The sequence below is a fragment of the Urocampus carinirostris genome, chromosome 17 (genome assembly GCF_059441175.1).
Source record: "Urocampus carinirostris isolate Australia breed hairy pipefish chromosome 17, RoL_Ucar_1.0, whole genome shotgun sequence".
NCBI classification, from domain to species: domain Eukaryota; kingdom Metazoa; phylum Chordata; class Actinopteri; order Syngnathiformes; family Syngnathidae; genus Urocampus; species Urocampus carinirostris.
Genome location: NC_142365.1, coordinates 21,978,692 through 22,004,245, shown reverse-complemented (window position 1 = coordinate 22,004,245; position 25,554 = coordinate 21,978,692). Strand labels below are relative to the sequence as shown.

Genomic DNA, 25,554 nt, shown 5'->3' with positions numbered 1-25,554 from the left:
GGGACTGACAGGACAGAGTTTAAATACAGTCAGGGAGCCAATCTGTCAACAAGCGGAGCCAATTGGCCGCCATGGCAACTGTGACAGCTTTAGTTTAAATATTGTTTACTTGCGCTGTCAATCAAGTAATGAAAAAGATTGGGGTTCATTTAATTGTAAGTCGGTCTGTGCCCCATCACACACGAATATCACAAAGTTGATTGAAAATATTTAATATGAATTTAATGCAGTTTTAGTTGGGATAGGTCATGGCAGTGAGTTCAAATTCAAAGTGGAATTAATCACATATGACACTCTTTACCATAAATATATCTTGTGAAATAAGCCATAAACAACCAAGACAGTCCACATAAAACACATATCAATTTAAAAAGGTATGAAGAGCAATGTTTTTGGGATGTTGAAATGTGTTTCCATTCTCATGGTAATATACATTTGTAAATATTTTGTTAGATTGTTGAGTTTACACAAAGCAAAATGTTTGGAAAACGAAAAAATACCTAAATTAATAATGTCAATGTGCTGTCTAAAATAAAATCCGTTAGTGTTATTAAGAACCTGTAACTTATATATCAACTGCGAAGTTTGGTAAAGCTGTGCATGGTTGCAACGACTATTGGAAAGTTGATACACTCGATAAAAAATGAAGGGTGGGGAAGGTTGGAAAGGTTAGTTTACCGTTTAAAATAGCAAGGCATTAATTATGTGCCATTGGACTAATGACAGGCTGACCAAGTAATGAATCAAATCATGTCACAACTCACCAAAAGAACATAAAAATGAATTGAAAAGGTGCAAAATACTTGTGAAAATTCCACAGTTTGACCGGTCAAACAATAGCCAATAACTCCAGTGACTGCCTCAGCGCACGACTGCTAATTGGATTAAAATACAACCCAAACACAAAAAGGCACTTGATGCTTTTGTAAAACGACTTTGGATGAAACATGACATGTACACACCAAAAAAAAACTGTCATACAAACGGTGCAAACCTCTATATTTGGCGATGAATGAACACAGTAACTGGAATGCCTATTCTACAACGCAACATGCATAGTATAAGTGACAGCAACTAGAACCTTCAGCTGTTATAGGTTGAATACATTTGCAATGAAAAAAATGTCACTACACATACAGTATTTGTTCGTGGATAACCCCCTTTTTTTCGCTTAAGAAGGACTCAAAGACTGGGTGCATAACATACACAAGGTTTAACGGTAGTATATCACCGTATTGATTGACCATTCAAAATAGCACTAGTTTAACGGGAATTGAACCCGGGTCACGGTGGTGAAAGAACCGGTGATTAAGATTTCATATATATGAAAAGCACTGGAGCCATATCCTTCTAGTGCAGGGGTCGGGAACCTATGGCTCGCGAGCCATATATGGCTCTTTCTATGAGTATCTGTGGCTCAGAGACAAATTTGATTGCATGCAAAATTTCCCCATTTTGTTCATTACTAGAGTTGTCTATCCTATTCAGGTACACGCAAAGCCAAACCAAAGCTATATAACAGGTCATTACTTCGCAGTATATATAGGGCACGTTTTTACTACAATTTACAGTCAAGGTGTCACACAAAAAAAGGGGGAAAAAAAAAAACTCGTTTTGGCTGTACAACGCTAAAGAATCCTTTATATAAAAGTTCACTATTTAATCTGTGTTCAGTGTTCAGATACCTTATGATGAATCCACAGAACTGTAAATACGCCAAAACACCGGAAGAGAACTTAGTCATTTGATTGGGTGAGTGGGAGGGATGGGTGGAGCTATGCAAAAAGTGCAAGCACTCCCTCCCATCTCTCGCCCTATGCCGTCTGCGCCAAATATGAGCTCATCAGGCTCCCTATTTGAAGAATGTTGTGACGTTTTTACACAATAACTGCTTGCATCTGGTTTTGAAACCAAAATGTATGAAAAAAGGGTCAAAAGGAGTTTAACCGGTCTTGAGTAATTGCAAGAAAGAGACAAGTTTAAAGTGGTATGTTTGTTGATTTTGGGACAGGGGCTCTGGCATTATTCTCTTTTCATCATTTTTATCAAATCATAAAAAATAAATGTGCTGAAGACTAAGCTTTTGTCTGGGGCGCGGGTTTAGCAATTTAGTAAATTTGTCTCATAATATATGGTGTGGCTCTTTCCTAAAATAAAATTAATATTTTTTGCTTTTATGGCTCTTTGAGTCAAAAAGGTTCCCGACCCCTGTTCTAGTGGGATATTTTTGACCCTTTCTGTGAGATTGATACAAAGGAGGGGATTCCCAGCCCCCTCACTCAACCCAACTGATGTGTCGCAACATCTCGTAGGGAGTCATTAGGAGAAAAAAAAAACAATTCCAACCCCTAATGCTGAGCACCAAGCAGGGAGGCATTTTTGTGGTATGACCTGGCCCAGGCTTGAACCAACAACCTCCTAGTCTCAGGACGGGCACCCTAATTTAGATAATTAAGATAACATAATTAAGATAAAATCAAATGCATTTTCATATGTTATCCCATCACACTATGTTTTACTTATGGTACCAATGATGTATGCTAGAAATGGAGAAAGCAAATTTGTCCTGAAAGATATGAAAACATGCAAAAAAGCTAGAGAAAAACAACTTTTTGATGTATCTGATAATGATTTGGACTTTGAAGGACTTCAAATCATTTTTAAATTTTAAGTTGGTATTGTGTTCATAGTTCTCAATATATATTTTAATCATGTCATGCCCATATTCAACAATGTTTGTTACTCATTCCAATTCTTAGTTTGAGCTTAAAAAAGGTTTTCAATCAAAAATTAGGCGTGCGCGTTATACACGAATAAATACGTCACATATCATCTGCGTCTGTTCCGTTGCATCTCTTGGTGGCATATTTATGAAAGTGTAGTACTGCCCTCTTGTGAACCTTCTGTGTAAAGGCACTGACAACACCACACAGGGAGAGGGTTTGCCCTGAAATCTTGAAGGACATATTAGAGGCCATTTTGTGGTAGTAGTGAAAGTCTGGTGAGTCCGAAGAGAATTTTTCTCTCATTTTCGCTCTGCGCTGCAGAGACGCTCAAGATAAATGGGAAAGTCATCTGTAGCATTCATTTCAATCAGGCATTTGTAATTGCATTCTGGCGGTTGTTGAAACTTCATGCCTGAAATTGTGTGCCTTTAGGCGTGCCAACCAACAAACCACTTAGTGTTCATAATAACATATCTGCAAAATGTACGCAACGTCAAAAGAGAAATATGGTCAAGAAAAGATCCCTTACTTGGTCCGACATAAAATCACATGTCAAATGTTCCGTTTTGGTCTTTGTGTGCAAGCGCCGAGGCTGTCGGTGGTAAGATTTAACCCTGTTCTAGGTTCTCAGTCACTTGCACGGAAGAGTACATGGGCCCAGATGTTTGTCTTGCAAAAAACGATGCCGCTCTTTTTGGTTTCAAACATTTGATTTCTTTTCCTAGAAGAAAAAAAGTAGATTAGGGAAAATTGTTAAACATTTATTGTTTAGCTTGTGTACAGTAATCCCTTGCTGTATCGCAGTTTACTTTTCACTGTTTCGCTACTTCACTGATTTTCGCCATGTTCTAAATTCTGATTGGCTAAGTAGTCAACCCGACCCTTTTCTGCATGCGTCTGCCTGTGCGTAAATAACGTTGCGGTCCTAGTCGTACATCAGGGGTTTTTAACATGGTGCCCCCGGCTACCGGGGTTGTGGTTCTTTAATGTGCATTTGACAATAAACACTTTTGAATCTTGAATCTCCATTGCCAAAAAAAATGTATTGAAGTATTGTTGATTGGTTTAAGCAATTATTTTAGAAAAGACTGAGAATTTATTCATGTATTAAACACATTTATTTCTTGATCTTTTTATTGATTTATTTTACAGGAAATACAACATAATAAATTCCAATTTATGGGTTTTATGAAGTGAATGGGCAAAAAATGTGCGTTTTTTTTTTAGTAGCTGTCTTTCTACCCTTTTAGCTCTCTAGCTAGTCATCTTCCAACATTCTTAGCTATTAAGCAAGCTATATTTTTTTGCATCCTATCTAGCCAACATTTGATCTTTTTTTTGCTTGTTTACAAGCTACTTTTGTCCTCCTTTTAGCTAGCTATCTAGCTTTTTTAAGCTTTCTATTTGGCTGTTTACTCATTCTAGCTATCTCGCTCCCTTTCATTTTTTTACCCAATTACTTTTATAGCTAAGTATCAAGCTACTTTTCAGCTATTTAGCATGCCATCTAGCTAGGTTTCTATTTTAGAAATATATATTAAACCGGCTGTCCTATGCCCTAATTTGCGACGGAAAGTAGGTCTTTGCTTGAAAAAGGTTGTTGGACCCTGTTGTACATGGTCTTTTTCGACTTGGAGTTTCTTCAAAAGCCATTATGTCAGAAAAAGCTCTAGTCCAACTAAAGCACCTGTGGCCAGGCCCAAAAGGCAGAGGAAGATCGTTTCTACCGTTGACAACATGCTAAAGCAGGGGTTTCCAATGTGCTGCCTCATTAGGACAGCTGAAGTGCCGATGGAACTGTTCTAGAAATAGCTCACCAGTGCTGGGTACGATGTTTTTAGGGGTTGAATTAGTCTACCTGACCATACTTTCAATAATTAACCTGGTAACAACATATTAGTAGCATGGTAAATTGTTTTAAAAATGCAAATTAAAATGGGTGCATGTTGCACTTGGTAACGAAAAGTAGCTCTCAGTTTGAAAAAGGTTGAACCCCTTGTAAGATAAAAGCATTTCTACGCCATATTTTTTATTTTCAATAATGTCCACATGATGGCGACAAAATACAATCTGAACTAAAAAAATAATCAATAGTAAATGGTCTGCATTTACAAAGCGCTTTTCAAGTCAATGAAGACCTCCCAAAGCGCTTTACAATGTGCTTCACACTTACCCCTTCACACACACACACCAATCGGGAATCAGCCATGCTAGGCGCTTAAAAATAAAAATTGTGTCCTGAATTAATTGTGAAATATAGCAGCAAGATTATTCTTAAAATTAAAACTTGAAAGTACAAATCTTTTATGAAGTACATTACTTTGAGTCATTAAACCAATGTTTAAGCCTGTAAATAGGGTTCGTTTATTGGTTTCTATGAATCATAAAATATTTAATAAATAAACTGCTGTCACTGTCTTGTACTACGGACAGACTGAAGAGATCTTTTCTTCCTCATGCCATGAGGCTCTTTAACTCCACCCGGCAGAGTAAAAGCCCACATTAAACCACACCACCTACATTGGATATTACCGAATCTTACTGCAATATGTATTCTGTGTAGCACTATTTAGTTACTCTATATAACACGCTACAGTGGGCATTTGCACGTCACACTGGGTATTTGTATATTGTATTCTTTTGGCTTTTTTATTGTACTGTTCTCAGCTCAGGGATGCTGCTGGAAATGTGAATTTCCCTTAGGGGATGAATAAAGTATCTATCTATCTATCTATCTATCTAAACCAATAAAGGTTTGTAATTCGCGGGTTTCGACTTTCTCGGTTCGTTTTTGGAACGCAACCCCGGCGAAAAAACGAGGGATTACTGTATAAGGTAATCAGTAAAAAGGGGAAAACCTCACCCGTATCGACGTAGTTTATAGTATTAAGCGAATGGACCCGGCTGCACACGTTGCTGCTCTGTCTGCGCAACATCCCGCGCCGTCCGCCGCGTCCATTTTTCCCTTCGTCTTTGCCACAGTCTTGCTGTGACTGATTTACATCACCGTCCGTTTCTGCTGCAGCTCCGCTCTCAGAAACCGATTTCAGCTCGACGCAAAACTCAATGAAGCCACTCATGAGCTCCGCCTGAGGAAATAAAAAAACACACCATGAATGAATAGAATAGAATAGAATATGCCTTTATTGTCATTGTTACAACATGGGATATGCTGTGACAACGAAATTGGACGACTCCAGTTCCACATTTACAGTGAGGATAAGGAAACAAAGAGACAAAGGAACAAAGAACTAACGGACTTTTGAATGCAGTTCAAGTGAGTGATTTACCATAAAATATGGACTACAAGCTGCTACTTTTTTCCTTCATTTTAAATAATGTGGCTTTAGATATGATGTGGCTTATCCTTTTTTTCGTGGAAGCCCCGAAGAAAATGGTAAGATGCTCTTTTCCACAGCGCACGTGCTCTAAAAACAAAACAACACAGTGACCTATGTTCCCTCTAAGCTGCGCGCATGCGCAATTGCGCACTGCCCGCACATTCTCAGCGCACAAGAAAATCTATCCAGCATAAACAACATCAACATAACGTATTAATTAATATCTAATATTAGACTTAATCTAATCTAATTAATTCGCCCAAACATAGTTTTTTTTTTTATTTCTCACTCAGTGAGTGACAGGTGTCTAGCCAATGATACGATACAGTTCACATACGGTACAAAGCCAATCATAGCATTGATGGTGCTTGCGTCTGGGCCCCGCCTATATGCGCTGTGCAGGTTAGCTAGCAGGTTAATAGATGCCAATATAAACCCTGCATAATGTCGAAAGGAACGGGTAGCGACACATCCACTCACCAAGCCGCAGTAAAAAAGAAATGCAGTTATTTTAAGATGGAATGGTTGACGGAGTATGTGCAAATGGAAGAAAAAGCGGTGAAATTGGGTGAGATTTTTTCTTCTTCAAGTGAAAAAGGTCTACTCTTCAAAACATTGTATTTCGGTTTTCATATTTCCATAGCAGTATTACTGCAGTATTTTAGCAGTATTTCTGTAGTAGTATATTCGTAGGGGAATTGATGTGGTATTTCTATAGTTGTATTTTGGTCGTAATATTGTAGTTGTATTTCTGTAGTGTTACAGTAGTATTTCCATAGAAGTATTTCTGTAGTATTTTTTTTAAGTACTTCTTTAGTAATTTTTCTGTCATATTTTTTTAGTATCATTTGTGTAGTATTCTTCTAGTATTATTTCTGTAGTGTTTTTGTAATGTTTCCATAGTAGTTTTTCTGTAGTATTTTTGGTAGTATTGCTTGCACAAATCATTGTGCAAAATGTGAATGTTTTAATGTGAGCAAAATGTTATGTCTGAAAGGTGTATATGTCTCATATCTTCCAGAACAGGACCCTCGGCCAGGCCAAAGTAGGACTCTTCCCATGGCCAAAGCAGGACTCTCACATACTGTATAACATCTACACTATCCCATTTTTCAGATTTTTGTCTTTTTTTAAGTGGACCAAAAAAACTGATTTAAAAAAATAAAGCGTGCATATCTGATGTTGTTCACAGTAGTCCTCAGTTTGCTCAGGGAGCTTGTGTGTTTGCTCAGATACATGAAAAATTAAGAGGGAACATAGACAGTGACGTGCAGAAACATTTATGTCCTCCAAGAGAAATGGGTCCATGTTTTGCCCCAACTCTTCATTTTGTACATCCGCTTTGTATAGCAGTAGAATTTTTCCATGTAGGCTATATTGTACTGTCATTTCATTAAACTTTGTTGACTCTATAATTGTAAAAGTCATATATATCGATTCTAACAATTAACATCCTTGGGGCTTGGTGCAGTTTTTGTTCTGCAGCCAAAGGCGTAAATGCCAAATTCTTCACACAGTTGGCGGTCGAGCGTGCCAGGCTAAATATGTAAAAAGTGGACATAAATTAGTTCATTTTTATGGCCGTTTTAAGCCTGTGGTTTTATATCCGGTGTGACTCGTACAAAGACAAAATTGAGTTGCTGGAGCGAGTGGCTTTTAATCACATGCGCTCGGAAGTCCAGATTTCACGTTTTTTTTTTTTACCTTCAACCGTAAAATACACAAAAACTCTCTCACTTGTTTGGAATAAATCTTCAGCAACTTGTTGATGGGAGTTCCGTCTTCGTCACCGTCGAACTCCAGCCACAAGATGTGCGAGTCGCCTTCCTCCTCGGGGTAGCTGTGGTCCCAGGATAGCTCGCTGAAGCGCAGGCCTAGAAGCACATGCTGCAGAACCACGTGGTCCAAACATACTCGTCAGTTTTTTGTCAAGAAAATTTAACAAAATTTTTGGTATTTTAAAAAGTTGACAAAAAGAGCACCTACTTTCTCCTTGACATCCACGACGTAAACTCCCTCCAGTGAGATGCATACATTGACGGCTTTGCGTTTGATCCTCTGAAGGATTCCTTGGGCAGGTTTGTCGATTTCCCCATCAAAAAAAGCACACCTTTTCCAATGGTATTTTTGGTTGTCAGCATTGTACGTTTTTTGTTTGGTAATAAAACAATCTCTTACCCATAATAAGGCAGCGTGTGGCATGTTCTGAGGTATTGCTGTAGAAGCTCAGAGTCCTGCTGAGAGTCTCCAGATGCATTGATCTTTCTGTAACCGTCCAATAGATTCTGCTCCAACCCTGCCTGACGACTAGACTTCCCTTTCAGTGTGGAGAATAAACCGCCACTCCCAAGTACAACATGTGCCGGGAGGAAAGAAGAAAGCTTTTTCTCTCTGTGGATGTACAAAAAAAGGACTCTTATCAGCTAAGGAAAAAATGTCTTTGGTCTTTGACGGAATAAAACTATTTCATTTTTCTGCTCAACTCATACAATACTGCAAAAGGGCCAACAACATTATAAAGAACTTGTCTCACCCCAGCCACCAACTCTTTGAATTGTTACCCTCTGGGGTAAGCACTACATGTCCCTTAAACACTATAACACTATTTTTACTACCATGTAAATGTTTTTGGCTATTTATCTTGATATTCTTTTGATTTTAGTTTTGTATTTTAAGTCCATTACTGTACATGTTTATCCTGGAGTGCCATGTCTAATATTGTTGCTAACATTGTTTACTCCGTTGTTAGCAATGACAAAGACAATTGTAATCCTTACATGATTCAAAATGCCATTTTTAGATTGTAAGGGCAGTTCTGGGAATAATTTTGGATTTGATTTCTACTTAACGTAGTGTGTCAGCCTTGATTTTTTTTAAGTGCTGCAATCTACGTTTCGGTAACACTTAACTGCATTTATACATTTATGTGCATCTGCGACCCAAAAAATCACGTGGTCAAGCATCTTTGCGACTGAATCATAAAGGGGCAGTGATCAAACAGTGCTCCAACCTTATAATTGTAGTCAGCTTCTGCTTGTCCATGCCTGTCCCCTCATTTAGAGCAAGAGACAAGCCTCCAAGAGAGGCCCAGTGCTCAGGATCACACGGGTATCGCCCGGTGATGATATTGCTCTTGGCTTCTTCATATAAAAGCCGGAGCACCCCTTCATCTTCAATCTGAAGACACAAGATTAATTTCAAATCAAACTAAACAGTACTACTAAAAAAGTATAGCAAAACATTTAGCTTGAAATACATTGCAACATTTCACATTATCTTCTTCAGCTTAAAGCAAACAAGTCAATGATTTACTTGTTTCCCAAAGTGTAAAATTAGAAGTACCTGCAGCTCTTTAGATTTGGGATAAAACACATTCCGGCGGTATTGGAGGCAGGGCTCATCTGGGGAAAGAAAAGAAAACAAAACAGGGATGAGATACGTTGGTTGAAGCATTGAAAGGTGTAATTTCTAAATTTTAAATGTGGAAAACATTGAACACAATATGAAAGAGAAAGACAGTCTTTTACCTTGTGAAATGTCTTCCTCTGAAGCTTCTGTAAAGCGATACAGCAAGTCTTGCCACTGGCGGCACACTTTATACGGGTGGTGCCTAGCCTTTAACTGCAACTCTATTTAAAAAAAAAGTTAAAATAAAAAACATTGTGTATCAATTTCAACATTTTTTTCCCTCACGATTCATCAAGAATTCATCAATATAGCGTCAGTGTATGCACATATTCAAAAGTAGTTCTTGCGCTTCCATATTTTGAGTTGCAGACATGTTTTTGTATTAATTACACAAGTTTTGCTTGGAAATAAAATTGTCAAATGTATTTAAGATAATAAATAAATATGATTTATCTTATCATACTTACCACAGGTCCCAGCATATTGCACTATAAATTACTATAATAGGATTTTGATCAAAGCGACGCCGCCGCGTGCGGCAGCCTTTCCAGCAGCTCCGTGTTATCTCCAATTTTTGTGATATATTGTTTTTATTGTCTGCTTCTATCTTTGGTATTTTTCGTCCCATTTGACAACTAAACTTTGGATTACTTTCTATCCAATGGACATGGGTTTTAACGCACAAAAATGCGTTTATTTGAGGAATCAACTCCTTGCCCTGAAGAATTCCCGTGCCGGCGTGATGAGGGGGCCTATCGTGGATGGAGAGCCGGAGCTAGCTAAGCGGCTAGCGGAGTTATAAGCCTTCGGTACCGTCCGTAATCATGGTAAATCTCTACCAAATAAGACCGACGACTAACTGGCTGTGCTGGTGAAAAACATCAAAGCGCACAGGGAGTGCAGTTTGCTGTGTTTTACGGAAACGTGGCTCACGTCTAGCATCCCGGACGCTAACGTGGAGCCACCCTGAGCTACCAGGACCGGAGCTACCCCAGACCGAACTGGCTTCAGCACTGTTAGACAGAGACACGAAAGCCTGCGGGAAGCTGAGAGGTGGTGTATCCCTGGGCACAAAGATTTCGATCTGCCGCAGGGACGTTGAACTTTTGGACTAGCGTGTGACGTCATCCACTCCGCTAAACTACAACAAGCAGCCCGAGGGCATCATGTTAATCTGTTTATAAAAAACAAGGGAGACTGCTGGAAGTGTGAATTTCCCTAAGGGGATGAATAAAGTATCTATCTATCCATCTATCTATCTTTTGTGGATGTAAGTAATACACACAACACTATTTTTTTACCGAGTAGAGGCGAAGAAAGCCAGAAGGCAAAGGCGTCCTGCGCACAATCAGGAATATGAAGTGCCTCTCTGACAGACCGGCCCAACTCCTGCACAGTAACACTGCCAAGCGATTCAACTGTTAAGTGGACTGCGCTGTCACCAAACAGGTATATAAGCACATCTTGAGCTGCAAGGATAACACAGTTAAATCATAAGCAAATTACTAAAGACTCTTGATGAGTATTTCACATGATAACTACGTACGGTGGGAGAGGGTGGCAGAAGAAGCAACACTTCCTCTTTGGGAGCGGTCATCTGACGAGTCTGGGTTGAAGCTGCACACATCTCCTTCCATTTCAAGTCTGTAAAGCAGGTCTTGCGTTATGTTTTTGCACCCTAAAAAAATCTTATTACAATTAAGGAAGGGGTTCGCAAACTCTTTGAGTACGAGCCTCCTAAGTACCAGCAGTGAGGTATATGCAGAGTTTGCGAGGAAACTAATATGAAGTGGTATGCTCGATTGTCGTCATATTCAATTTTGGTTTTTAGTTCTCCTGGAGAGAAGGGTTGTCGATAATTCAATTTCATACTGTATATACAATGCAAGGGCGTAGGTTTGGTATTAGCATTGGTGGGCAGTTGGGACACAGTACATTAGTTAAGGTGATCAAAAGATAATGGTGGGGACACGTTCCCTCCATCCAATACGCCCGTAAATCAATGATTTTTGGGGTTGGCATACACACCCCCATATAAAGTATGGCTTGTTTCTTAAAGATAAAGGGGAGCATCAAACTAACCTCTTGCAAATATTAAGAATACCTTGCAGACACCCCGAGTCATTGCTTTCTTTATTGGTTCGTATTTTGCAAACATAATGTTAACTTTTAAATGAAACCGTTAGCTATGCTTTAACACTTATTTGAAATCAGATAATAGTATACTATTTTGAAAGAGAATGATGGCAACTGCTGTCATAATGGAATGCACGGTTTGGGTTAGTCATCAGATAATGCAAATAAATACAATATATCGACAGCGGCCAATTATTGGTTTGAAATAATAGAAAAGCAACCACACCATCTAAGTAGAGACAACTCGTTGACGCAGAATTCGGTTATTCTCTCCCTGTCGCCGATCGTCTGCCTCTCAACAAGAGATTCCACAAGACTTAGTTCATCGCTATAGAGCCTGAAGAGCCCTTACTTGAACGATGCTAGCAAAGCTAGCAATGAAGGCTAGTTAGAAAACCAAATAGGTGCTCCCAACAATACGCAATTGTTAAAAGCAGAAAGGCTTTCAGACTTAATACATTAAAGTTTCAAAAAGGTGCTACTACATTGTTTAGCTTTCATGCACTCCGAATCACACAGCCATTTATGTCCAAGAAGTAATATTAAAACTGTTAGCTTGTTAGGGTGACCAATTTACTTTAACATTAGCATACCGAATAAACTACAAATGCTATTAGCAAGTGGAAAAAAACACTTGTTCAGCTGTAAAGAGCGACTTAACTGTTAATTTGGGCGTCTTTGTCGATCCACTTTGCTGTCGTCGGCCACTAATATAGCTCATTCATTAGTCACGTAGGTTTGAAGTTGGTATTTATTAACATTAATGACTCACTCGCTGACTGTGTGTCTAAAACTAGCTTTCCGCACAAGCGCGATTGTTCCGGAGTGTGCAACCCGCGAACGAACCGTTTGTTCTGAACTGCTCGCTACTGGGCGTGACAGCTACGTTCATGATATATATTATCTATTATACTTTTACCATAAAAATATGTTGTGTCCAAAAAAATGAAAATAAACGACTAAGTTTGAAAATAACACCACTCAAACGTATGGAAGGGTTGTTTAAAACAATGACTCAAGAAAAAGCGGTTCGTAAACGACGGCTCACAAATAAGTCACGAGTGTTTCCGGGCGGCACAGTGGATGACGTCAGTTTGTCACGTGATTTAAACATCACTGCAGCTGTCATAGGGCCTTAAAATTGTTTTGTTTATTTTTTTGTATTTCTCTTCTACAACATAACAGATAATGAAAACATTTTTCATCATATCAATTCAAGTCATGTCTATTTCTGTAGCCCTTGATCACAAAGAGTCTCAAAGGGCTGCACAGACCACAGATTATTGCAAACCACTGACTATTATGACACTATCCCCTAATCTAAAACTAAAACAGGCAAATGATTAAAAAAAATAATGATAATGATAATAATAATAACAGATATTGTCAACATAGAATATAGGTTATTCACTTATGGAATTGTAAATGTCAGTCAAGGAAGGCAGTGGGTTACCAATGATATTTTGTGCAGTGTGAGTCCCCCTCTGCAGCCTCTTCCCGTCTGCTATTGTGTAGTTTGAGTGCCACATCATGCACTCTATTTTTATACACGAAACACATAAAAGGACACTACAATCAAGCACTATTAAAAGCAAGCGCTACGCATGAATGCTTTAATAAGCGTTTAAGATTTAAGTTTTTTCAGTTTTAATTTCACTTGTGGTGGTTATTTCTTTATTTATCTTTGCTGTGCCTTAAAAGATTTTGTATCATGAATTTATTTACATCTAAATGACCTTAAAAAAAGTGCAGGAATTAATGACATGTAACCTACCTGAGCCCTTAATCCGCGGTCAGTCCAAGCCTTCATGGGGCCCTGAGCAAAATTGTGATTTAGGATTAGCATCAGTATTGTCGCCATACACCAAAAACAATTGTGACCAGATGATGATGGTGCTGTACTTGAGTCAGATCTGGTTTCTGCAGATACTGGCAACCATGGAAAACCATACTACCTGTTTCATTTGGGGCAGCAACCCACTACCCAAAAGTAAATACTGAAGAGGGATGTGCACCACCAGGCTGTACTTGCCCAAGCCACACAATATGTGGTGCCCCAATGACCCCGGCGGTTAAGGGATCCGTGAACCATGAGATGTGAGCTTGTTTAAAACCAAAAGTGGCAAAGTTCTACCAAAACAGAAATTTAATGCGATTGTTGGAGCAGTTTATTCAGAGAAAAAAGAGAGAAAGACAGTCTGATTTTAAAATAAAGCACCCTGTGGAAACCCGAGCTCCCACTCTACAAGGCACTTTTCTATTGGGTGAGGTTGTCAACCACCATTACCTCTCATTACATGCCCTGCAATCGATCGGCTCTTGGGAGTGGTCACACGTGAAGCCAATCCACTTATTGCCCAGGGAGCTGTAGCTAGGAGCAGTTGCCCAGAGAAGGAAAGAGATCGCCAGGCTTGTGAGTGAGAGCGCCAGTTCTCCAAACGTCTGTGGTTAATACTTTGTTTGGAACTTTAAAAACGGTCTGACTATTGTTTGGGCTGAAGACAAGACAGAACCCTGGCTCTCGGGAGCACTCTAAAATGTATTTGAACTGTCATTAACTGTGTACTTTCTCTCTTCTGAAGGCTAATCCACCACAGAACACCTACCGGCTCCTAGGCTTTGTAGCGTATTATGAACCGACCGATAACGGATAATGGATAATGAATAAAGAAGATAGAACAATAACCCTTAAAAAATCCCCCCCTCCTCTGATCAGAGAAGAATCTGTGTTTTTTGGACCTCGCCCACCACTTCCCCAAACCGTTTGTGATAGTTAATAAACCTTTTCTTTGTTCAATCCTACAAACATCTTGGTTGGTATTTTCTGAGTGTAAAACTTACCTGAATCCTCAGGTTGCCACAAGCCGTAAAATACTAGGCACGAGGCAAGATTTTTTTCTCAGTTACATTGAAAAAATTGTACTTAAAAAAAAAATCTGTGGGCGTTTTTGAAGGGAGAAAGATGGTCGTCTGACACATGAAGTGGTAATGTTGGTGAGTATGTTTTTATTGTAATTTCGGATTTTAAGACACGCATGGAAATCCCAAACCGGCCATAAATTATAATGTTTGCTTTATAATCAGTGTACTTTATAATCTGGTGTGCTTTTTATTCAGGAAAATACGGTGGATGTATGCATAGTTACTATTCAATGATATTACATACTGTTCTGCTTTGGAGAGACATAGTGGTCTTCGATTGCCCACTTGGGGATAACATGTTAATTGTTTGTTGCTGAAAGAAAACAAAAGAGAAGTGTAGAACTTGGACAGTAGCATAGACACCAACTTTCGAACACTCAATAAAAAACATTTTCTTTTGTTGTTGCTTCGGATAATTATCGTCCATAAGTATGACACATATTGTGATTACTTCAATGAAGAAGTTTGTTTATGGTAAAGTTTTGTACACAATGATGTACTCTTTTTTTTGAATTGTCGTTAAATGTTACAGCATAGGCAGCACGGTGGAACAGTGGTTAGCGCGTGTGCGGCACAGTTCTGAGGTCATGAGATCAAACCAGCTGTGTGGAGTTTGCATGTTCTTCCCGTGCTTGCGTAGGTTTCCTCCGGTTACTCCGGTTTCCTCCCACATTGCAAAAACATGCAATTCAGGTTAATTGGCTGGTCCAAATTGTCCCTAGGTGTGAATGAGCGAGCGAATTGTCTGTTTTAAATGAAGGGATGGTGTCATAATAGTCTGCAGTTTGCAATAGTCTTTGATCTGTACACCCCTTTGAGACTCTTTGTGATTAAGGGCTATACAAATAAACATGACTTGACTTGACTTGTCCCTGTGTGCCCTGGGAGTGGCTGGCAACCAGTTCAGGGTGTTCCCTGACCACTGCCCGAAGATAAGTGGGATGGGCTCCAGCACCCCCGCGACCCTATTGAGGATAAGCGGTGCAGATAATGGATGGATGGATGGATGTTACAGCATAGGGTAACTGTTCTGCCTTTGAGAAACATACAGAGTGGTCTTCGAGTGACCTCTTGTGGTTTGTTGCTAAGATTAATTTTAGTGATGAAACCACATGTCATAATGTTAATTTACGTTCTATGAAATAAATTATTTTAAATGAAATGTATTTCTATTTATTATGCAACCCTATCTCTTTCTGCAGTTTTAATTCAATGCTCCTATAGTCCAGTGCATCTTGCCTATGAAAATTATACCACAAAAGACAATTTTTGGGGACGTGCGCCTTAAAATCCAGCGTGGAAAACAAAAACAACTTGGGAATTATTTTACCACATACTACATAATAAATGAACATGCATACAAATTTGACGTTATTCTTTATTGTACATGAAAAAATGTAAACTAATTTTGTTATGTTACAATGTTACAGTTACTTTTATTTACAACCTTATGCAACAACACACATGTACAGTGAGAAGAATTGGGCCTTGGTTGGATTGGGATACGATATGATACTGCAAGGGCAGCAGCTTGAGTATTAAACTAATGAGATTAGAAGACGTGTCAGGCTAGAGGACATTGTTAATGGCTTTCAGTGCTTCACTCAAGTACTTAAATCTGTTTTTGTAATCCAATTGTTCTCTTTTACATAGCCCGATGAGATATAACGAGATGTGAAAGTGAAATGGGGGTTGGTTGAATATATATATATATATATATATATATATATATATATATATTCATTTCAATTTAATATCTTGCAGTGTTTTATCAACTGAAAGAAGGAAAACAATAATTTAATTATTTTTTAATTTAACCCAGGGAAAATAGCACACAAACACTCATTTATGTGTAAGGGATTTAAAAGTGTTTTTCTGCTTTATTTTTATTTTTTTTATGAAAATGTTTTGTGGATTTTGCTGTTAGATTTCGTATCTATTATAGAAAGAAGCCAAGGCTCTTTTAAACTTCTGCAAATACATCCAGGTGCTATTTCTTAATGATATTTTTATAATCCAGTTGCAAACTGATAATTTCAAAAAACTGGTGATATACAGCGTAGACAGGTAGCAAATGTTGCAGTTAAGCGAGACATCCACCAGCTCACATGATTGCAATCATATTGCCTAAAACAGCTCATCCATGACCTTTATCATAAATAATATTACATCAGCATGGGTGTGTACTTTAATGTTATCTGGTTAAGAAACGGTAGTCAGCAAATACAGCTACAGTGGGTGGTTTGCTTTGGAAGTGGACACATTGAAAACTGCAGGTCATTTGACATGACGTGGCTCGTTTTTGAGTTGTGCTGTTCTCAACATTGTTTTGCAGGATTAAATTCTTTGGTGGGCCTGATGTGGCCGGTAGGCTTTATGTTTGACATCCCTGCACCACGCTCACAAAATATATACACATGTGCGTTTCCGTTGTTCTTTAAGTGGAAGCTGGGGCAGGTGTGCCTTCCAAGGTGCCCTCCTGCACTTGGTTTTTCAGCAACAGGAACTTAAGAATCGGGTCAAAGTACTCCATGAAGGTTTCTTTCAGTCCCTTTTCCAGTAAGTATCCTTCCGTTTCAATTTCCGTGTTTTCCTTCCCAGCTACTGCCTCCACGGAGGTCTGCAGGAAACGTAGACTCACCAGCACTGAACCCTGGCAATAAAGGGGTGGAGTCAGACAGGGGGTCAGAAAACTACAGCCTGCGGGCCACATGCCTTTTGAATACAGCTTGACAAATGTTAAAATACAGAGAGCCCTCCTATATTATTTCCTCCTGCGATTTTTTTTAACTCAATGCGGCCCACCACTCAAAATATTTGACCATCTATTAGTTAGGCAGAGAAAAATATATAGAGTGAGTGCAACCAATACCTGCAAGAGGAAAACTGATAGTACTCCTGCACCGATGGTGTTCATCAGGCCCATGTAGTAGTTAACCAGGGCTTCCCTGCAGCCCCTCAGGTAGATATTGAGCTCTTCCGTCTCGTACTCGTAATTATAATGAGCCGAGTCGTTGGTCAGTTGGTATTGGATGCAGGGCCGGGGAGAACTGGGATTGCAGCAACTGAACGGGACCCCGTCTACCAAGTATCGCCCATCGACGTTGCTCTTGACGCGGCTGAAAGAATTAGGACATTTTATTAGGAAAGTCTGATGGGCGATTCGCTACCATTGCAAGAACCGATACCTTAAAAAAGGCTGGTATCATCACTCAAACCGAATTCTAAATCTGATGAGCAGGCAGGTCAAAGATACTGCCTGATTGGTGATTTATTCCAGCCCACCATAGATTTCTGACTATGTCAAAAAAGAAGTGAGTCTCTAGGTCATTTCTATCAAAAGTTATGATTTATTAATTACGTGCAAACCAAATGCTCTCTCCGGCCACTAGAGGGAAGTGTTAAGTTTGTGTAGCGTGTTAAGTTGGTTCATGTATAAAACTGCATTCACTCGACTGTAGAATAAACCATTCAATAAAACACATTCAATGCAGAACGTGAAAATCTCTCCCCCCCCCCCATTCTTTGTAAATAAATGTATTGTGTTTAGAAAATATCGGTTGTCATCAGTGACTATAATATTTAGGGTAGGTGTCCAATGTAGGCTGAATGATAAGGCATGATACGGAAAAACAAAGCTAAAAATGTCTGAATGTTATTTCAAAGACCCAGCCCTCCTGAGACCAGAAAGTCTGGACCGGTCCCCAGAGCCAAACTGAGTTTGACATTTCTGCTTAAGTGTCTCAGCGCTGGATTTCAACACTCATTTCCGATACCATAACAATGTTTTTCAGTTCACTTCAATGTAATCAATATTGACTATTATATTTCTGGGAGGTGTCACATTGACCCGAAAATGTTTTTTTTTTCAATGGTCCACACGTGCATCAAATCAACCAAATAAAATCTTTCCACTTTGAAATAGACCATGACATGGTTCGAATTGTATATTTTTGGAGGGACTAAGAATGTAAAGACGCATAAAAGGAGAAATAAAATGCCACGCATCGTCAGAAAAAAAGAGCAGTAGCACATCAAATCGAATCATCATCCCATTGAATCAAACAAAAACAAATTGTTCCTTTCTCCAATTTATCTTTACTTTAAACGTTTTGCACCCCACAGATCGGAAACTGGATCGAAATGTCTTTTGAGGAGAGATTTTCATCCCTTGTAAATACAGTTAACGAAAATTCAGAATGTGGGAGAGAAGCCATGTTAGCACCAGGAGAACATGCAAGTAGGCTGATAGCTGTAATTAACCAGGGACCACAGAACTTTGAGGCCAATTCCGTAGCCGTTAATATTTTTTTTGAAACCCAGTCCTGATGATTATGTACATTATACTGAGTGCCACACTCCCACAACCTTTGACTCACACTTTGACTTCATTGGAGTTGAAATCAAGGTAGCGGTTGCTAATCCACTGGACCTCAAACCAGTCCCTGTGGTCATTGTTTCCGCAGCACTGGAACTCCATCTGGAGACGGTCGATATTTTGCTTCTGGAAGCAGCGCCCTGGGGTGTCCGTGTCCTTGTAGAAGCGGATGCCATTCTTCAGACCGACCTTCAGGGACGATTCCAGGCTGCCCTTCATGACATAGCTCATGATCACCGCTAACAGCATAAGCACAGTGAAGAAACAGGAGACGGCGAAGTAGGGCTTCAAAAAGGTCTTCCAGCGAGGGAATCGGCCAGCATCCAGGGCGTCCTGGCAGATCTTGGAAGCAAAGTAGTTGATACCCAGCGAGGCCAGACCGACAATCATCAGGGTGTTGGGCACGATGTGGATGTCTGCATTGTCCATGACCTAGGTAACAGTCACAAAGAATGGTTTTGAAAACTGATGGGTGCCCCAGTTTTGTTTTCGGATCAAAAAATACATGATAAGATTTCTTTTTTTTAATATATTTATAGTTCCGATTATATCAAATGCTCATCTGCCATGTTCAAAAACTACAATAGACAAGTCATACGTTTATCCCACCTGCTTTTTAGACAACTGCAAAGGAGATTGCATAGGATGCTACGGTTATTTTTGACTATTATGATCTGTTAAGATCATCGTCACTCTTGGTCAATCATGTTGTTTTTTGATTTTTACATCATTTTTGTAACCTATGAGATCTAATTAAAAGGCATGGCTAAGGAAAGGCCCTTTAGAAGAAAATGTGGTATTTTATATTTGTATTTTTCTCCTCTGCTCTCCTTAAAAGTTCAAAATTCATTGATGTCTCCCCTATTTCGAGTGTCTACCACACCATAAACATATCAACAAGTTTAAGACCACATTTTCCCAGACCAACCTAGTATGAATATTTGAGCATGATTTTCCATCAATTCCCAATGCTGTTACCATTTTTCCCAATAATGTCACAAAGTGAATCATAAAGCTCTAATCCTTTATTCATAAAATACATGAATTGCCTAGAAAACCAAATAAAAGTAAAGTAAAAATCCAGATGAAAAAGGTACGAATCAAAATTTCACATGAACGGACAAGTAGAAACAAATCTCATTGCAGATAACTGTAAATAACATAAATTCACTAAGATTTGATGTATCAAATATTGCATACACATTTAAATTGGTTAAAATACAAAATAAAAAAATAAATAAATGTGACTTGTTATATTGTATATAAAGGTATATGAAGCATTACCAAAAAATGTAACACATTCAATGCCAGCCTACTGAAACGTAAAATTGCAATATATTGCCATCAGTGACACTGAATTCTCTAACAGTTTCACAAATAAATGGTAGCCTAAACCGCTAATATTGTATTCATAAAATACATGAATTGCATTGAAAACCAAATTAAACAAATATTTCAACAATCTATGATGTAAAAGGTTCAATTCTATACCACACCAGAGACAAGTGAAAACAAATCCTATTGCAGATTAATATAATCATGAGTTCATTAGGATTTGATGTCTCAAATAGTAGGCCTACGTGCATATCTAAATTGGGTCAAAGTTAAATTTAGCATTATGGAAAATGTAATTGATTTATTGAGTGCTTACTTCAATGTGAAATTCACATATTTTGCCGCCAATAAGACACACTGAATGGATTTATTTGCTTGACTTTCTGTCAAAGATTTAATATAGTTACCATAAATTCACTTAATTATTTGTGGGAATTTTGTCTACTGATTCCTTTTAGGGGCCTCATGCTGTTTGGCCTCTTCCTGTTTTCACAAGATGTGCGAAAGACTGTTTAAAATGCGGGCAGGCACTGAATATGGAGTGTTCAACTTTTTTGTGATTTCCCCATATTGTCTGCTTTGTGGTGTTTCTTAAAATTTGCTTGTCAAGATATGAAACATCTGCAAGGCTGACTTCTGTTGAACATACAAATATGATGCAAACCTTGTCAATAAAATGCTGGGAGACAGCAAAATGGATGAGAAAGTGTAAGTGTGTGATGCCTCTCCTCCTGCATGCATAAATCACGTTGAGTGTTGTCTTTGTTGTTCTTACTGAACAAGGACAGAGGTAGAGGGCCCGGCCGCTGTATTTAAACCCACTAGTGCGTCAATTCCCTAACACAGGGGTTTCAAAATAAATTTTCTTGGGGTCTGGCAGAGATTGGGTCAGGGAACATTTGTGCCTCATTTCCACAACAACAAAAACAACTCTAAAAACTAAAAGGATAATAAGAATTATTAAGAAAGTATATCAATCAATCACTGGGAAAGAAAACAACATCATTTAAACTATAAATGTTAGAAGAAAAATATAAAAAAATTATAATTGAGATTATTATGTGTGTATCAACAGACTTTAAACTTTAATTTTCTGAGCACAAACTGTTCTAAACAAATAATTTGTGACAACAGAAACAAATACAGCCAATTTATTTTTTAGAACCATACTCCAGCAGATAAAATATGTTTAAAATATTTGGTTCAAAGGCAGAAACTCACCGAACGTTACCTGCAAGGTGCATCCACTTTCCTTTAAGCTTCAGTTATACAGTGGTGAGCATATTCTCCCCAGAGAGAGCGTCCATATCAAAGTCTTACATTAAACTTTTATATTACGGTGGGGGCCTTACTATATTGCCCCTCAGGTTGTGTGTGTTCGAGACTCCTGCCTGAACACATTCTTTTTAGCTTGTTTTATCACCTCTTTTTCATGTTGTTGATATCTGTTTGTTGCCTGTTGATGTCCTTGAAACATTCATTGCAGCCTGCTCATCCTGGAAGGGGGATTATCTCATCTGTGGCCCCTTCTCAAGGTTTTCTTTTTTCCTCATGCTAAGATTTTCGAGTTTTTCCTTGCCCTAATGTAGGTTTCAAATCAGGGGATGTTGTAATGGTAATCGGTGCAGCCCTTTAAAATTTGTGATTAAGGGCTATACAAATAAACATGACTTGACTTGACATTTTCAAAAGCTTGTCTTATCCAAGCCCCATTTTCATCCGTACAAAACGATGGAACTTGCCCTGACACATGGGATGGTAAAAACATTAAAAGCAAGGGGGGACCCCCTTCCTATCTCCATATATACCTCTTACCCTGAAAGACTAAATTTGCATACCTCTGCCCTCTTGCGCAGTTCCGTCTTAAGAATGCACCCAAGGGTGAAGGTAATGGCCCCGGCCACTGTGGCACACCAGGAAAGAAGCCAGAGTCCCTGGGCCAACTTCACCCTTTTCTGAAAGGGGAACTTCATTTTCATCACCACCATGGTAGCAGTCGGGGGGTCTCAGATCCTTGACAGGGGGGAGTAGGGGAAGGAGAAGGGCAGTATAGTGGGACAAGGATGTTCTTGTCTAGGGATGAGAACAAACATGTAAATTTGAAAAGAAAATCACCCAAATTGACATAAGGGATTATTAACAATCAAAATAATGCATTGAATATTTGAGAGCAATTTTAAAAATAAAGACTAATCCTCACCTTATTTGTTTCCCCCAAAGTTGCGGAAAAAATGTGGGCCACTCACCACCGACCCCTGTGTGCCTGCCAGGGTGCTACGCAGTGGATTTGGCAAACTTGGATGCTGGGATCTTCTTAATGCTAATGCCTGCCTATCCTATTAAAAGTGGTCAGGGAATCCAGGCCATTGTCTGCTCAGCATCCGTCATACGTTAACACGAAGATGACAAGGGTGATGAATAACTCTCTCGTACACCTCCAAAGTCCAAATGTAATTTACATCTCGAACCACACATGCTTACATCGTTGTGCAGGGGTGTCAAACTCGTTTTCATCGTAATGGCTGTCCTTAAAGGGCCTGATGGGATTTATAAATTTAACTAAATGTAATTGTCATGTAAACTAGATATGAATACTCCCTCATGTAAATTAACTCTGGATATATTCATTATTCAAGTCATAAATAGTTGCAATAAAAAATGTCACCACACATATATGATACATTTTTAATATATACAGTGACACCTTTAAATACAAGCTATTTGAGCTACAAGATATTTGAGGTAGAAGATGTATTTTCAGCCAAAACTTAGCTTGAGAAGATCCAAGTTACAAAAATTTCCAGACTTTACCACGAGAGACATGGGTTTTAACATCATTTTTTAACATATTTTTTTATCTTATTACTGTCTTTTTGTGTTCAGTTTCTATTATAATGTGTTTTTGTGACCCATGAAAAAATATTTCATGGCTGTTTAGGACTGACTTGGATGCTATTGGGTTGCTAGGGAAAAATGAATTTGTTTTCAATTATTTTATATCTAGAAAATTCTGTCTCGATCAAAGCAATTCTAGATACAAGCACGATCTGGAACGAATTAATCTCATACTGAATATAGAGGTATCACTGTATAACAAAATAAAAAAATCATCCTGGACTTATTTATTTTTTGGGTAAAGGGTAAATCTGAATTTCACTCATTTACTTGGATACAAAAATACTACGGCTAGGTGGTTAGCACGCAATCCTAAAATGCGAAGATCCAGGGTTCAATTGCAGGTACTGCCACTAACCGTGTGGAATTTGCATGTTGTCCCCGTGCCTGTGTGAGTTTTCTCCAACATTCTAAAAAAATGCATGTCAGGTTAACTGGCCGGTTCAAATTGTCCCTAGGTGTGAATGAATGAGTGAGTTGTCCCTGCCTATGCTAACCATGACCCTGCAGATAATGAATGGGTGAATTTCCAGAAAAGTGCATTTGTTTTATCTTTTTATGATCGGCACGATAGAATATCCTTATGGCTCTCTTTTGGCATATTGATAGTGATTGTAGTGTAAATTTATTTCCCTAAACTTTTGCAAAGTACTTTAAATATGGGAAAATCAGTGTGTTGTAAAGAATGCAGAGTGACTTATGGTCCAAAATATGTTTTGCCTTGCTGAGTACTGAGATCCTTCTTGACAGTTTGTTCTGTACATATTTTGAGTGAGATTTCCAGTTTAATTTGTCATCTTTTATCACACCAAGAAACTTAATTTTGTGTACTCTTTCAATATTCATACCTTTTACCTGCACATGCACAAGAGTGTCCCTTTAGCAATTACCAAATAACATTACTTATTTTTTATCCAAATGTAACAATAGCCTGTTCCTATCAAACCACCTCTTTAATTTGCATAATTCAGCAATGACTGACTCCATTCAAATCCCCTCCAGAGCAAACAATATTTTTGTCATTGGCAAACAATACTTATTTTTAATTTTCTTCATATCTACAAATGTCATTTACAGTATATAAAGGTTAAACAGTTTAGGACTCAGTTCTGACCCCTGGGGGACGCCACAAGCAATGTTCAAGCATGCAATGTATAATCTCCAAACTTCACATATTGCTATCGCCATAAGTAACTCCTCACCCTGTGCCGCACTACCCCCCTGATCACATAACGATCCGGTTTATTCATTAATTATTTATGATTGATGATGTCAGATGCTTTTCCAAGATCTATGAATATTCTGACTGCATACTGTTTGTGGTCTGTTGCGTTTGAAAAAAATGGGTCAATAATGGACTGACCCTATGTTTGGATCCAATCAATACATTGTTTTGGCTTATTTTATACAAAACTACACCAATTTATTGTTGTTGTTCTATTGACTCTTTGCATGTGACCTCACATTGCTTTCTCTGGCAGAATGAGAGCCATGACGGATGGCAAGAGGCACTTGAGCGCACGGCAGTTGGGTTGAAACAAACACCAATAACCACCACTATTTACCATGGCAATTTATTCCTGTGCCGTGGGCAAGTCTCTAAGCCTGATTTGGAATTTCATCCCTTTTGATGAAGACAGAAGAAGGCAATGTTCATCTGCAGTCATATGGAGAGATTGGTGTTGTGCCATGGTACAACACTGACAGATTGGCAGCCCTCAAAAATTCCACGATTTGCAGCGAATTTTCTTTTTACAGGATATGTTTGATGCAGTTCCGTGCAATTTAATGTTAAGTAGGTACGAGTCATGTCAAAGACACTCAAGATAATAAGTTAACTTGTGCTAACTACCTACTTTACTTGTTGTTGCCATTTCTTACTACATAAATGAGCCGCATTTATTGTGATTAACGAGCAATTCAAAACATTAATCTTCCGAATATCACATTAAAAACTGTTATGTTCTTTAACATATAGCTTATTATGACGAAATGAACTGCCGAATTACCAAAGGATTACATGAGGGATGAACATTGATAAGAAGAAACCTAAATACATTTTTTCAACATTCTCAGAAGTGATTTCTTTACAAGGTGTAAATGCCCTGTGCTTTACTGTTCTATTACACCCCCCCAAAAAAATAAGATATGAAGTCGTTCTGGTAACAACTGTGCGAGGGGGACATATCACACCGAGCATTTGTAAGAACTGGTAAGAACCCAGGCTTTTATGGGCTTGTAGATCAGCACTGGTGTATGGGGATATACTCCATTTCCAATATACAGGTAGTGGTACAGATGGTGTGGACTGAAGTCAGGCAGACTGGACAATTTGTTTAGATGTGTGAATATGTCAGGAGGAAGACTGTATTGTTCGGTAGCAAGCATCGCTAGCCACCTCATCCGAGAGCAG

The 25,554-nt window shown here is 38.7% G+C and overlaps 2 protein-coding genes across 5 annotated transcripts; both read right to left on the bottom strand.

Moving 5' to 3' along the window:
• Positions 1 to 196: 196 nt before the first annotated feature.
• frmd8 (FERM domain containing 8) lies at positions 197 to 13,083 on the bottom strand. 4 transcript variants are annotated; one of them, XM_088321250.1, is made up of 11 exons: positions 13,065 to 13,083; positions 11,022 to 11,119; positions 10,777 to 10,944; positions 9,595 to 9,696; positions 9,410 to 9,468; positions 9,078 to 9,244; positions 8,246 to 8,458; positions 8,054 to 8,177; positions 7,805 to 7,954; positions 5,590 to 5,815; positions 197 to 3,447 (listed from the first exon to the last, which is right to left on the bottom strand). In XM_088321250.1, exons 2-11 carry the CDS (start codon positions 11,110 to 11,112, stop codon positions 3,335 to 3,337), a joined length of 1,413 nt encoding a protein of 470 aa, XP_088177376.1. In that variant the 5' UTR covers positions 11,113 to 11,119; positions 13,065 to 13,083; the 3' UTR covers positions 197 to 3,334. The 4 variants fall into 4 exon arrangements, with proteins under 4 accessions (XP_088177376.1, XP_088177377.1, XP_088177375.1 ...); XM_088321251.1 differs by lacking the exon at positions 13,065 to 13,083 and adding an exon at positions 12,531 to 12,673; XM_088321249.1 differs by lacking the exon at positions 13,065 to 13,083 and adding an exon at positions 12,273 to 12,665 and having other exon boundaries at positions 11,022 to 11,153.
• A 2,810-nt stretch (positions 13,084 to 15,893) lies between these two features.
• Positions 15,894 to 22,647, bottom strand: rom1a (retinal outer segment membrane protein 1a). Its single transcript, XM_088321075.1, has 5 exons — positions 22,447 to 22,647; positions 22,085 to 22,319; positions 18,913 to 19,343; positions 17,406 to 17,652; positions 15,894 to 17,186 (listed from the first exon to the last, which is right to left on the bottom strand). The coding sequence occupies exons 2-5, from the start codon at positions 22,232 to 22,234 to the stop codon at positions 16,971 to 16,973; spliced, it is 1,044 nt and encodes a 347-aa protein (XP_088177201.1). The 5' UTR covers positions 22,235 to 22,319; positions 22,447 to 22,647; the 3' UTR covers positions 15,894 to 16,970.
• Positions 22,648 to 25,554: the final 2,907 nt, after the last annotated feature.